The 12,989-nt window shown below is 34.9% G+C and overlaps 1 protein-coding gene across 2 annotated transcripts in view; it reads right to left on the bottom strand.

Annotated features, from left to right (window-relative positions):
* LOC148956959 (uncharacterized) overlaps positions 1-12,989 on the bottom strand; it is an 86,386-nt gene that overhangs the window by 62,687 nt on the left and 10,710 nt on the right. For both annotated transcript variants that reach the window (XM_089097003.1, XM_089097012.1), the window contains exons 2-3: positions 10,024-10,187; positions 1,611-1,727 (exon numbers count right to left, since the gene is read on the bottom strand). In XM_089097003.1, coding sequence (XP_088953129.1) covers positions 1,611-1,727; positions 10,024-10,187 — 281 coding nt within the window. The remainder of the gene's footprint in view (positions 1-1,610; positions 1,728-10,023; positions 10,188-12,989) is intronic.

Raw genomic sequence — 12,989 nt, forward strand, 5'->3', positions numbered from 1 at the left:
TCCCCCTAATTTATAAGGCCTAATACCGTTACTGATAACTAGATTTAGTAGTTTCAGGCACATCTAATCACAAAGCGGGTATTATTACATAACTTAGGCTTAAACAATATTATAAGCTTGCGTAAAAATAGCAAAAAATTTCCTATTTTCACAAGTATTTTAAAACATTTTTAAATATAAAAAAGGCCAATAAATTTAAAAAAGTTAATTTCGCACGTGGATCGACCTAAATCAAATAATGGCTAAACTGTCCTCTTATGTCGGAGCATTAAAGCTATTGCATCGTAGGAAATTAACATGCCAAAAACTGCTCACATAAACGTGAAGCAAAATATTTTCTTACTGACTTTAATTCGATTTGAAGCCACATTAGCAATTTAAAGAATTGCAGCCATGACAGCATCAATTTAAGTATCACATAGGTTGACTAACAAATGCCGCTGATAGCCGACACTCATATCTTTTAATAGACGATCAACACTGCAATATTGAAAATAACAAAAAAAAATTCACTTGAAGTTGAATTTTATGATAACCCCTTTACTCCCTTCCTTTAAAAGAAAATATTATATCTTGACTAATAAATGAATCCTCTTGTGAGTCGTACTGTAGACGAAAAAGTCCTGGTCCTTTCATTTTTTCAGTATCAATTCAGCTTTGTTCTTTTTAAAGTTTCATCGAATGTTTTTTGTAACGATGAGTGCGTTCGAGCATCTCTTACCCTACTTATCAGCTTAATATTAAGCTCCCTGGGTGTGATCCATAGAAGAAAACAGCAATTACATATCAGGCAACTTGTCACCTGAAACACAAAAAGCAACTAGGCGAATAACAACAGTAATTACATGCACTCCTCTATAAACATAGCTGATTTACAAACCCCTGAAGGTGTGTCACTTTTCACAATATTTGTCTCTTTTTTAAATCTGCATATAATTTCACATACTTTTTCCATGTTTCAAAAGATTGAATCTTTTGTTTATATATGACGTCGCTTATCCTCAGTAATCTTGCCTTTTCCAGGGTTAGCAGGTATTTGACAACTAATCCAGACTATTTCAAGTAGTAATACTGCTAGCCTCTGACGTCACTTACATCTCGCGAAACGCTAAGGATAAGCAATCAAGCTTGTCAGATAAGTAATCTTGGAATCCTCGTAAGCACTAAATATTTTTAGTGCGGTTAGAAACAGGTGGATAATAAGCATGACACACTCCTTATACGTGTGGTTTAATTATGACAACAGTTTTGTCAAATTTGCTAAATTTTAATAGAGAGCATGGAAATGTGCAGGGGGGAGGGATTCCTTCCTAATTTTACAATGTATTCATAAAAAGAGCTTAAAAGGAGTGCGTTCAAAAAGCTCAAAACTAATAAGTTATTTCGCGAAAAATTTAGATGTTTCTTAGACACGTTGTCCAGTCTTTTAACCTAAAAAAAAAGTTGCTTGCAACATTAAGGACAGGGTCCAAGTCCATTCTGGTATTGGAAATTTCGTGACAGTGTTTCAGTTATTAAGAATGACAGGAAAAAAAAGTTAAAAACGACGAAAAAATTGACTAAAAATAAACTTACGTTTTAATCGTTTATCAAGGAACAAAGTAACTTACTTTCACGGCAATTACAGAATTACTAGGAACATGTCTCACTTTGACAACATGGCCACAAGAACCATAGCCAAGTTCACCCAGGTGATCCAGGTCGTCATCTTTACTCGTCTTGTAGCTCTGGAATTTGCAATGAAAAAATGAAATAGTCTAATGCTTAATTAAAAGGTAAAAAAAAACGCTTTCGATTGGCGCGAATTTAATCATCAAAACTAATTCAATTACAAGTTAAATGTTAGATATCATCAAAATCAAATTTGAACAAATGTACTGTGATCATAATAATATATTCGAAAATTGCAATACTTCTGCAGGGATATTAGAAAGCTATTATTTTGCATGTACTGGTGGAGGGGATAGGGGTTCTTCAACCCTCAGGGGGGGAAAGGTGTTGATTACGACCCAAATAGGTCCATTTCTCACTAAAAACTGAGGCGAAGGAGTAGAATTAGATAAGAAAAACTTTTTATAGGAGCAGGATTAAAAAAAAAAATACTTGGTATTCCTGTCACTAAATATCGAAAAAATATCTTAATTTAGAATTAGCTAGATACATAACAAGTAGCTAATCACGTGATATAACACATAGGGAAACTAAAGCCCGTGTTTCTCCAGGGCATTTTTTTACATTCTTAAAAACTAGATTTAGCCACATTTTTCATTCAAGCCTAGACGTTTGCCACAAGTTCTGCACGGGCTTATTTAAATCAACTTTATAAAATGCTCCCATCTGAGACCACTTCTTTATATGAAGGCATGAATAATAGGATCAACCCCAACTTGTTTGAGCGAAAGCCCCTCCCCCATCCCAACAAAAATCCAGAAGATAGCAAGATGTGAAAGGTATTTTTTTTACATAGCAAAAACTTTATCCCAGAACAATACCAAGGCAGAATTTTGGGACAAGGATGGGAACCTCTTAATTGATGGGTGGGGAAAAACTTCAAAACCGTAAAGTTTCTTAAGATGTACATTAGTTGAAATTTAAGGAAGAGTAATTTTTTTACTAAATTTGGTGTACCATTATAAAAAATGTCTCAATATAAACTGGAATTATATTGCACTCTACTTAAAGAACATTGCTTTCAAACGAATGCAAAGCATCTCTCCCTTGGCTCTCTGATTGTATTTCATTTATTTATCTTATTCAACACAGTAGAAAGCCATAGGCGTATCGCAATAAATGCATTTTCTTTCCAAACAGCCTCCATATTTTGCATTTCCAAAAATTAGTGTCTTAGTGAACATACTCAAAAGATAAAACAAAATCGGTTACACAAAGGTTTGGATCAAGTTTAATAGGCTCGTGAAATAAAAGCAGTGTTTAAATCTTGTTAAAGCAATTAAAGAAGTCATATTGCTACAACTACCACTACTACTACTACTAACAACTCAGCACAACTCTAAGCCACCTGAGGCCAATATTACTGTACATGCTCTTCCGCTGCCCCAGCTTTAATTTACAAAACTTTATTAACAAATAATAGGCTATACTAAGACCGTTTAGTTAAAAAGAAACAGAATGTTATTTACAAAATTTCGACACTTTTCGGTATTTTTACTGACTTGATATTTGATACGAATCCCCAATTAGGTTTTCAGTTCTTCTTCTTTACTTGCGAGACATCTACATAACAATAACAATTAAATACAATAATAGGTAATAATGAAGGGGGGGGGGGAGATGTGGCCTCCCTATCTGACTTTCTTGCGAGAAGCAAGTGGTTAATTTACTATTTATTTATTATTACAACAACGCGGAAAGCTTTCGCTTGTGCATTATTATTAACCATTATTATTAATGGTTTTAATGGTCAATAGTTAATTACCACATTATTAACAATCCAAAATTTGTTTCAAGAAAATATTTATTATTATTCATAATTCATATTTATTATTATTATTAGTAATGTAAAACATTACAATAATATTAATAATATAACCATAATAAAATACTATTAATAATATTTATTATTATTATTAATATTATTCATAATTTTCCTTCAAGAAAAAGTAAAATTGTGCGACCAACTATAATCCGCATCTACGTTTGCTGAAATATCTTGACATTAAAGCCCAGATAAGCACACATGAGGCCTGAGATTTAGAGCACTCGGCTTGTGGTGAATGTTAAAAAAAAAAAAAAAAAAAAATCTTAGAAAAAGTACAATTTTTGTAAGATTAATTCAAATATTAGGCAGGTCAACCCAACAAAAACAAAAGACAAGTTGCAGAAAAAGTTCACCTCGATTTTTTAAATAGATGAAATCAAACATTCAATTCTTTTCCAGTAATCAATAAGCGAACATCTAAAGTAGATTATATATATATATGATGAAAATTACAGATTAAAATTCAGCCCTTCTTTAAACTTAGATGCAAATTTTGAATCACTAGTCTCACTCAGACCCAAGCTCAGACTACAGGGGTCCATGGGCTTATCCAAAATTTTAGATGGAATTTCTTCTTTTCCTTTTATCAGGGAAATTCCTTGGCAATTACTTTTTCCTTTTTAAGTTCTCTCACTGTCTCTTGTTTTCTCTTGTCTTGCGGGTTGGAGTCGTAACTGAATTTGACGCTCGTTTGACGAATAGGTTTTCGTACAAGTGTTCTAAAAAGTTCAGTTTTTATCTTTGAGGATTTTCGCATTTTTACAGGTTTCAAGACAATAGCCCAATTTTCACGTACAAACTATTAAGCTTCATTTGTAATGAATGAAAATTAGAACAAAGTTGAAACTAATAATGAAGATGTATTTGCCCTTAACCTAAAAATTGAGATTTTAAAACAAAATATAGGAATATCATAGGCATACCATGAGATAGTGAACTGGGTAGTAATTGGACATTGACAATAGAAGCAACTTAAATTTCATTCAATAAAACATTAACTTTTCATTCATTCATACAATGACATTCCTATAGTCAACTGAGATAGTCCACTGGGTAGTAACTGGTCATTGACAATAGAATCAACTTCAATCTCATTCAATAAAACATTATTTTCATTCATTCATACTATGACATTCCTATAGTCAACTGGGCAGTAACTGGTCATTGACAATAGAAGCAACTTAAATTTCATTCGATAAAAAAAAATATCCTAGTAAAATTGCTAATACTAATCATACTGTAGTTTAAGACTCTCAGTAAGGAATGAGTTCATCTTATTTATTCCATGCTATATTTATTTTATTTTGGAATTATGTATGATTAGTTAATAAATTTCCATATACGCCTTATACATGTAAATTTAAACACCCTAAATATACGAATTTTTAGACATTGAGGGCTGGTCAGAGGGCTCACCCACTTCCCGCCTCTGGGTGTAAATTTTGGAGCACCAAGCGTGCCTAGTTTCTCCAAACATGGCACAGTTCCACCGCACGTGGCTCAGTCCCTGTAACGCGCGGCACAATTCTGCTACGCTTAGCACGCGCCATGTGTACATGATTTCTGAAAGCCGACACCTACTGAGGTCCATTAGCAAGACGAAAGTCAAGAGGGCACATCAAAGGCACACAGAGGGCACATCAGAAAGAAAAAGTCAATAAATCAAGTGAAAGACAAAAAATGTTGGTCATTTTAAGAATCAACCAATTTATGTCTACTTCTTGAGAACAGTAAAAACACATAAATGTCATAAAAATAAATGTCAAAATATGTATATTACAAACATCTATCTCAGAGAGGGAGACTTGCCTGTCTGAGATACAGTCTCCTCACTTTTTTTCTTTAAAAGACAGATAAAATTCCTTGATCCCCCCCCCCACCCAATTTTCGTAAATTAGGGGAGACCGGGGCATTGTGGACACTTTTTCACAGGGTTGCAAATAACTTTTCTGTAAGATTCTTTTTTGCACATCCGATTCTACCAACATTAACTTCAGTATGTTGCTTTATTTGAGCTATTCATAACAAACTTGTACCTCTTACCAGATTCTCATCGGAAGTGACCAAACAAAAAGTGGTAAAAGTGTCAATATACCTGGATTACCGGGGTATAACGGACACTTGGTATGGGTAATTTGGACACTGATGTCCATTATACCCTGGGTCACTAAAGTCATAAATAGAAGAGTAAAAATCAGAAGTAAAAACGAGAGTAAAAGAGAAGCATAAGAAATCAGAAAGAGAAGAGTTGGTTGTTTATTAAAAATGTATCGAATATATATAACAGTTAGGTATGCAGTGATAACATAGGAAATTTTCCACTGTAGGCTTTAATTCAACTCAGCTGTTCAGCTGTGGTACTTTCAACAACCACAACCACTTGATGTCAAAATTGGGAGAGGTTGACTTGAAAAAAATGTGTTCTTCTTTTTGCATAGCACCACCAGTAAATAATGGAGGCCCTATGTTCATTTTGATGCTTGCTCTGTCGAATGTACATATCTGATCTGTTCTCGTAAACTTCAGAAAAGGCACAAGTCTTTTTAAATAGAGTACCTCATATTAGTCTTCCTTCTTTGAAACTATCATCCTAACTGAGTAGGATGGGATTTTCCCTATTTTTCCCTCTAAGACAAGTACATAGTCACCAGTTATCACTTTTTCATAGCCAATGTCTCCCACGACACCTACATGCATGCTGTTATCATCTGAATCACTCAGATGAAATTCTTCCTCCATTTCATCCTGACTACTCTATATAGTGTACTTCAGGGCCTTTTCCCTTTTTTCTTGCTAATTTTTGCCTTGTTACTTCTTACTTTTTTCTTTTCCTTAGCCTTTATTGTTCTTTCAGCGAAGTCTTTTATCAGTTGACTTCTGACATATTTGTGAGTGATTACAAGGATTTTGTTCCTTTTGTGGTTTGTAATATTTTTTTCTGGCACTTGCCTTAGGGTAAGGAGAAATCTGTTCAAGGGAGATATTTGGGGATACCAGGCGTTTCTTCTACTAGTTCTGAAGATGCACTAGAAGAGGTGCTTGGTTTAGACGGATCAATGCTTTCATGAGTTTTAATGCTTGGAGTGGCTGGTTCTGCACGATCAGAGACATAGGAACTCAAGAATTCTTCATCTGTAAAAATATCACGGTTGAAGGGATAGACTCAAAAAACTCTGAAGCCAGACTGAATAGTCTGCACCGTAAAAGACTGCGGGAAAGCAGTGCCAAGCAGTTCTGCAACATTATCGATCTTAATGAGCTGACCAGGATTGTTAAGCATCAATACATCGGCAGCTCTATTGTAGTGAGGTTTTAATGGTCCAATGACTGATCTATCCAAGGGCTGAAGCTTTTGACTTATGTGTCGTGGGATAATAAGTATTACTATTCCATTCAATTTAGCACACTGTCCATGCATATATGCATATGTATCCATGATCAATAAGACTTTTAAGGAAAACCTACATCGTGTGTGCTTTTGAAAGCATTTAAGAAATTCTGGAAAGGTTTCAACAGTCATCCATCCGCTTACATAAGCAGCACCTGTCGTGGCAGTAGGGGCCCCAGAGACCATACAATATTTGAAGTGAATACGTGGAAAGACCATAAAGGGGGGAATTGCTACAGCACTAACTGCACAACATACCGTTACAAGCTCACCCCTCTCGGCTAATGTTAGTTGACCCACTTGCATAGCACCTTTTGGAGCTAACACTTTCTTATGATTCTGCACAGTTGTAACACGAGTTTCATCAACATTCCATATAGCATAAGCTTCGAATTTCTCCTTTTCTAACACAGCTGAGTAATTGTCAAAAAACTCATTGACTGCTGTTTGATTGAATGCTGTTGCCCGAGCAATGCTCGTAGCCTGAGGAGAACGGAAACACGATTGGGTTTCTTTTCAGGAAGAACGTAAACCAATCTGCACCAGCAGTTTTATTATTTTCCCAGCTGCCTGGAAGCATTTTCTTGTTCATTTTTGCAAACCGATAGGCCAGAATACAATATTGTTTTGGGCTGAGTCCATAGCGCAACTTACTAGCTTTTGTCAGATAATTAGCAAGATTATTTTCGTCAATACCACTTAATATTTTTTTCATACCATTGTCAGCTTTAAATAGCTCTGGTTCTTTATTCTCAAGTTAATTTGAAGGCACTTCCTTCCATCTACCCATCTTATCATGCTTGCTCGAGGAATGTTGACTTTCCTTGATGTTTCCTTCTTGGAAACACCACTACGAATCATTAGCAAAGCTTCTTTAATTGCATACTTGTCTGTTAAGCCCCTGGTTGACTTGCTTAGATAATTTCTTCCCATCTGAAACAGAATTATCTTTTATAATCTAGATGTGCAGTAGATTTTGCTGCTATTGGGGCATCATGGACATCCTAGTCCATATAACCCTGGTCTTCGGTGTCCATTTTGCCCCTTAATCAGTTACAATAAAATAAATTAAAATATGTCCTCTCCAAGAAGTGCCACTTCAAATTATATGTACACAATGCCTAGCCTAAACAGTACTCTCTTGAACTTACCTTAAACACATTGTGAAACTACATCCTGCTTGTAGAAAATTTTAATTCAGTGAAAACAAAGAAAATTACTTCACCTTCGAAAGTTCCAAATTTATGCTCTCAGAAATGAATGCGTAATCCAAACGACAGAAGTCATTTACCACGTGCATCTACCAGTAACGCCACCTATTTTAGCTATAATGAAATTTAATCTAGAGTCACCCGGAGTACATAGGAGTGGGGTGTCCATATTACCTAAGTGTCCATATTGCCCTGGTCTCCCCTATAGCTCCTGAACATAGCACCTAGCAACTCCATCATTTTATACAATAGCATAAACAAGTGTTTCCCAAATTTGGATGAAAGAATTTGTTTTCGAGGATTTAAATGAGGAACGATCAATAAAGGCAACAGTTCGGCTCATTAACATACAATAATTCGTTTCCAAATTTTTCTTTTGTTTGCCCCTTGCTCTTGTCACTTCAACTTGTCGTTTCATTTTAAACATGACTGTATTTTATCGTTATGGTTGTTTATTTATTGTATTAGCTTTGCATGTATTAGCATGTTATCCGACTATAGCCATAGCGAAATAATCTCCAAATCCACACATTATAATTCCTCCTTTAAGATGATAAATAACAAAACAGCTAAATCCTATTCAAAGAAATGTGTCGTCCCATCATTCATTCTGCAAAAATGAACTCGACCTGAAACTGACAAAATTCACACAGAAAATTAAGGGGACAAGAGAAGATTGAAAGCTACCTTCCAATAAAGAAATACGAAAAGGTCATCATTTTCACTTCAATGCAGTGCAAAACTGAGAGGTATAGATGTATAAGAGGTGTAAGAATTAAATTGTTCTACTCCATTTTAACTTACCTCGCCATTTGGGATTTAACCCAATTGGTCCTGTCCATTTGTTTTGTACATTAAAGCAAACTATACAAATAACTATCATAATAAGCATATCAGTTAAATGCATCAGCCTCAGGGAGGAGGGGGCATAGAATATGAAAAATACTTATGGTATATATATATATATATATATATATATATATATATATATATATATATATATATATATATATATATATATATATATATATATATATATATATATATATATATATATATATATATATATATATATATATATATATATATATATGTATATATATATATATATATATATACATATATATATATATATACATAATAATGACAATTAATATTATTATACTGTCAAATCTTTCAGTCCACCATAAAATTTTTAATTTTAGTTTTCTAATGTTGACTTGTCATGAGTAAACCCTAGACAAGAATAATATCTACCAAAACATTCTTAAAATTCCCGGTATCCTGTTAAATAAACTCGACATTTTAGTCAATTCAGACTCTCGATAAGTTTCAAAGCTAGCAGCATCTTGTCAGTATTTCGCCAATGTATGATACTGATCACCAGAAAAAAAAAAATCTAAATTCTTAGGTTAGGTGTATTTAGAAAAACTTTCCTTGAATTTATTTGTCAAATTCCAGGGCACTGCAGCACAAATACTAGGGCATGTTTCACAATAGAGAACAGAATACTTCCTCTGGGAATAATTAGCAATCACAATTTTGGTTTTAATAAAACAAGAAAATATTCAGGGCCACTAATAATAACATAATAATCAGACTAACGGCGCTTCCTGAGTACAAAGGTCTTTGTGTCAGACCTGCAGTTTATTGCTACAGCTGGTTTTAAACTCTGGGTCTCATATTACCAATCAGTGATCAAACCCACTGCAACATCACAGGATATATTTAGAGCTTTTCCACCCCCATAGCGATTTTGATATGCCTAACAATATTTGGCGAGAGAAATTTGCATAGCCACGTTTATCAGTCTCTTTCCTAGGCTAACTTCGAGATTTTGATGACACTCCCCAACCCGATCTCACCACTTTCTCTGTGTAAATGATCTGACACCTTAACAGCTAAAAATACTCCAATAGTTTTACCTTTCCATTAACTGTTATGAGTCCATTGACGCTCATGATTTTCTTGAGTCTTGCTTCGAATTCAGCTTCAGCTTTTTGTTCCTTCATGGGCCCGGTTCCACAACCAATATCCAATAGTCCAGGTTTCCTAACCCTTGTGGGAGTTCCATTTCCTTGAAGTTGTACTGCAAAGAATATAACTATTATGAAGAAGAAAAGAACAAAAAAAAAAGCTAAAAAGTTTTAGTTTCGAAACTGTTCAAGGCCTGTTGGCATTGTTCTGTTTAAACCTTAAAAAAATTATTTGAACATTAAAAAAAAAAGTAAAATCAAATACTTATCGATACAGCCAATCTAAGGGGTGATCACGGGGCTCCAAATTCTAGGGCATGGGCTATTGATTTCTTGAAATTTCATAGAGGGCTATCTGACAATCTATTGCCCATGAAATGAAAATATTCACCTTTTTTTCAATGCGCTTACAAGCTTCCCTACACAAGAGCAGCCCTACCCCCTTCGCAATTTCGATTTGTAGCAGAAAAACTATTAAATTTAAAACCTACATCAGATCAGTCCAACACAATATAATGAGAAATATCTTGTTCTCACAAGAGAAGAAGTATAATTCCAAACATATAGACTAGAGACCTAGTTAAGACAAGACTTTCATCATTAATGACTTTTTTGTGGCGTGGAATTACAACTGGCATTATAATCGAAACTGACAACAGTGCTCCCTATCTTTACATGATGATTTTAGTTTTGGCCACTATAGATAGCGCTAAAGATCATGCTTTCGAAAGAGCCTAAACAATGGATACCTGCAATGCTTTAGGTCTTTGGGCATTTGACAGCATGTTTTTTTTCGACTAGGAGAGTGCATTTATGTGTCTACTAATAAGAACGTTTATGCGTTTTGCAATGATGCGGCACGGTAATGGCACAAAGGAAAAAAAAGATCAACTAATGCTAATAAATATGGGAAATAGCCCTGAAAGAGAAACCACTTGAAAAATCCAGTCTTCAAGGACCATGGAGGGGCTTTAGCGTTTGATTGTATTTGGCATCATTAGCTCACAGCCCCTCCCAAGAAGTTCTAATTTTTTCTGGAATCTTTCCTTAGAACCTCCTCCCACCCCATTTGGGAACAAACTGCTTTTTGCAATTTAACAAGGAAAAAAAAAATCAAGAATTCCAGTTTCTTTAAAATTTCTGAATTTAAATATCACATTTTTTTATGTAAGGCATCCTACTTCTTGAATTTTCATTTTCCTACAATTTATTTCTTTTTTGAACTTTAATACTGGTAGCAAAAACAAATTATGCAAAAAATTTAGTTTTCTCAAAATTTTGAGAATTAAATATCACATTTCTTCAAATAAAGCCTATCTGCTGACACCACAACCATGATAACATCTAATGCTGCAACCATAATTTTCATGTCATGATGCTACAGCCATGATTCATGTGCAGCAGAATAGCAATGGCTAAGTAAAGAGAAAAGTCCATTCACTAAGGTCCTTTGTATAGAAGGAATTGTCATACAAACTAGAGAAAGACTAGCATCATTTTTAAGAGTCTAAAGCAATTAGAGGGCAACTAGCAGCCCTTCCACGCCCCCTTTTCCCCCAATGACTTATGTCGAAAATATTTAGATAGCAATTTTGATAAGCATAGTTGAAAGTATGCCTTTGGAGATAACACCCCCCTACAGCTCCTGGGGAAAGGTCTATGAATGCGTATTCAGTTGAACATTTCAGAGAACATAGAGGGGGGGGGGTGAACTAAATAAAACACACTAAATATATACAGCTAGTCAAAAGAGCATATCAGTGACATCTTAGGAACTCACAAAAGGAACTTCAACTTACAAAAAGATAATATATGCATACTAGTACTGCTACTATTATGGGTATAAGGTCAACATTTCATAGAATATTGAGTGGAAAGTTGAACTGAGTCAAAGCACAGTATGTGCATGATGGTTATCATAAGGGCATATCAGCAGAACCTTAGGACCAGCTTAGAGTATTAAGTTGGAACTACCAGGACAGGGTATGGGGGATATTGAGCCAGCCAGAAGACAATATTTTCATGTTACTACTGTAGATTCTACTACTGCTACTACTACTACTAAAGCTAAGGGTATTAAGATTGAAATTTTAGGGAATGTTAAGAGGTAGGATGAACTAAATTAAAACACACTGACAACCTATGCATCTAGGTTGTCAAAAGGATGTATCAGCAACATCCCATGAGCTGCTTAGGGTATTAGGTTGAAGCTTCCAGGGTATGTTAAGGGAGATGTTGGGAAAACAAAAGGCACTATGTGCATGCAGCTACTAATGCTACTACTTCTATCACAACTATACTACTGAGGCTAAGGGTATTAAGATGAAGCTTTCAGAGAATGTTTGGGGTGATGATGAACTAAATCACACTATGTGCATGTAGGTTGTCAAGAGGGTGTATCAGCAATATCTCTGGAATGGCTTAAGAGCATTAAGATAACATTTTCAGAGTATTTTAAGGGGGATGCTGACCAAAACAAAAGTGACTATGTGCATACTATTACAGTGATTATTGCTAACACTGAGGCTAACAGCATTAAGTTGAAACTTTCAGGGAATATTCAGGGGGGGGGGTGAACTAAAAAAAAAAACTGAGCATGCAGGTTACTAAAAGGGCATATAAGCAATATCTTTGGATCAGCTTAGAGCATTAAGTTGAAGCTTTCAGGGTACATTGAGGGAGAGAGGGAGCTAGGCAAAAGGCACAATGTACATGCTACTGAGGCTAAGGGTGATGTTGAACTACAATGTGTGGAATCAGAGTTGGCGTCGGAATTGTTTGTAGCTTATAAAATCTAGTTAAATGAAGCTTTGAAACAGGCATCTGGAGTTGTAGTTGCAGAGTTGGAGCCAAAATTTTAGTAGTTGTTTGCCTGAATGGAGTGAGAGTTGGAATCAATATATTGAAAAAACCTA

The sequence above is a fragment of the Artemia sp. Qi Xiang Cuo genome, chromosome 1, assembly GCF_049724085.1.
Source record: "Artemia sp. Qi Xiang Cuo chromosome 1, ASM4972408v1, whole genome shotgun sequence".
Taxonomy (NCBI): Eukaryota; Metazoa; Arthropoda; class Branchiopoda; order Anostraca; family Artemiidae; genus Artemia; species Artemia sp. Qi Xiang Cuo.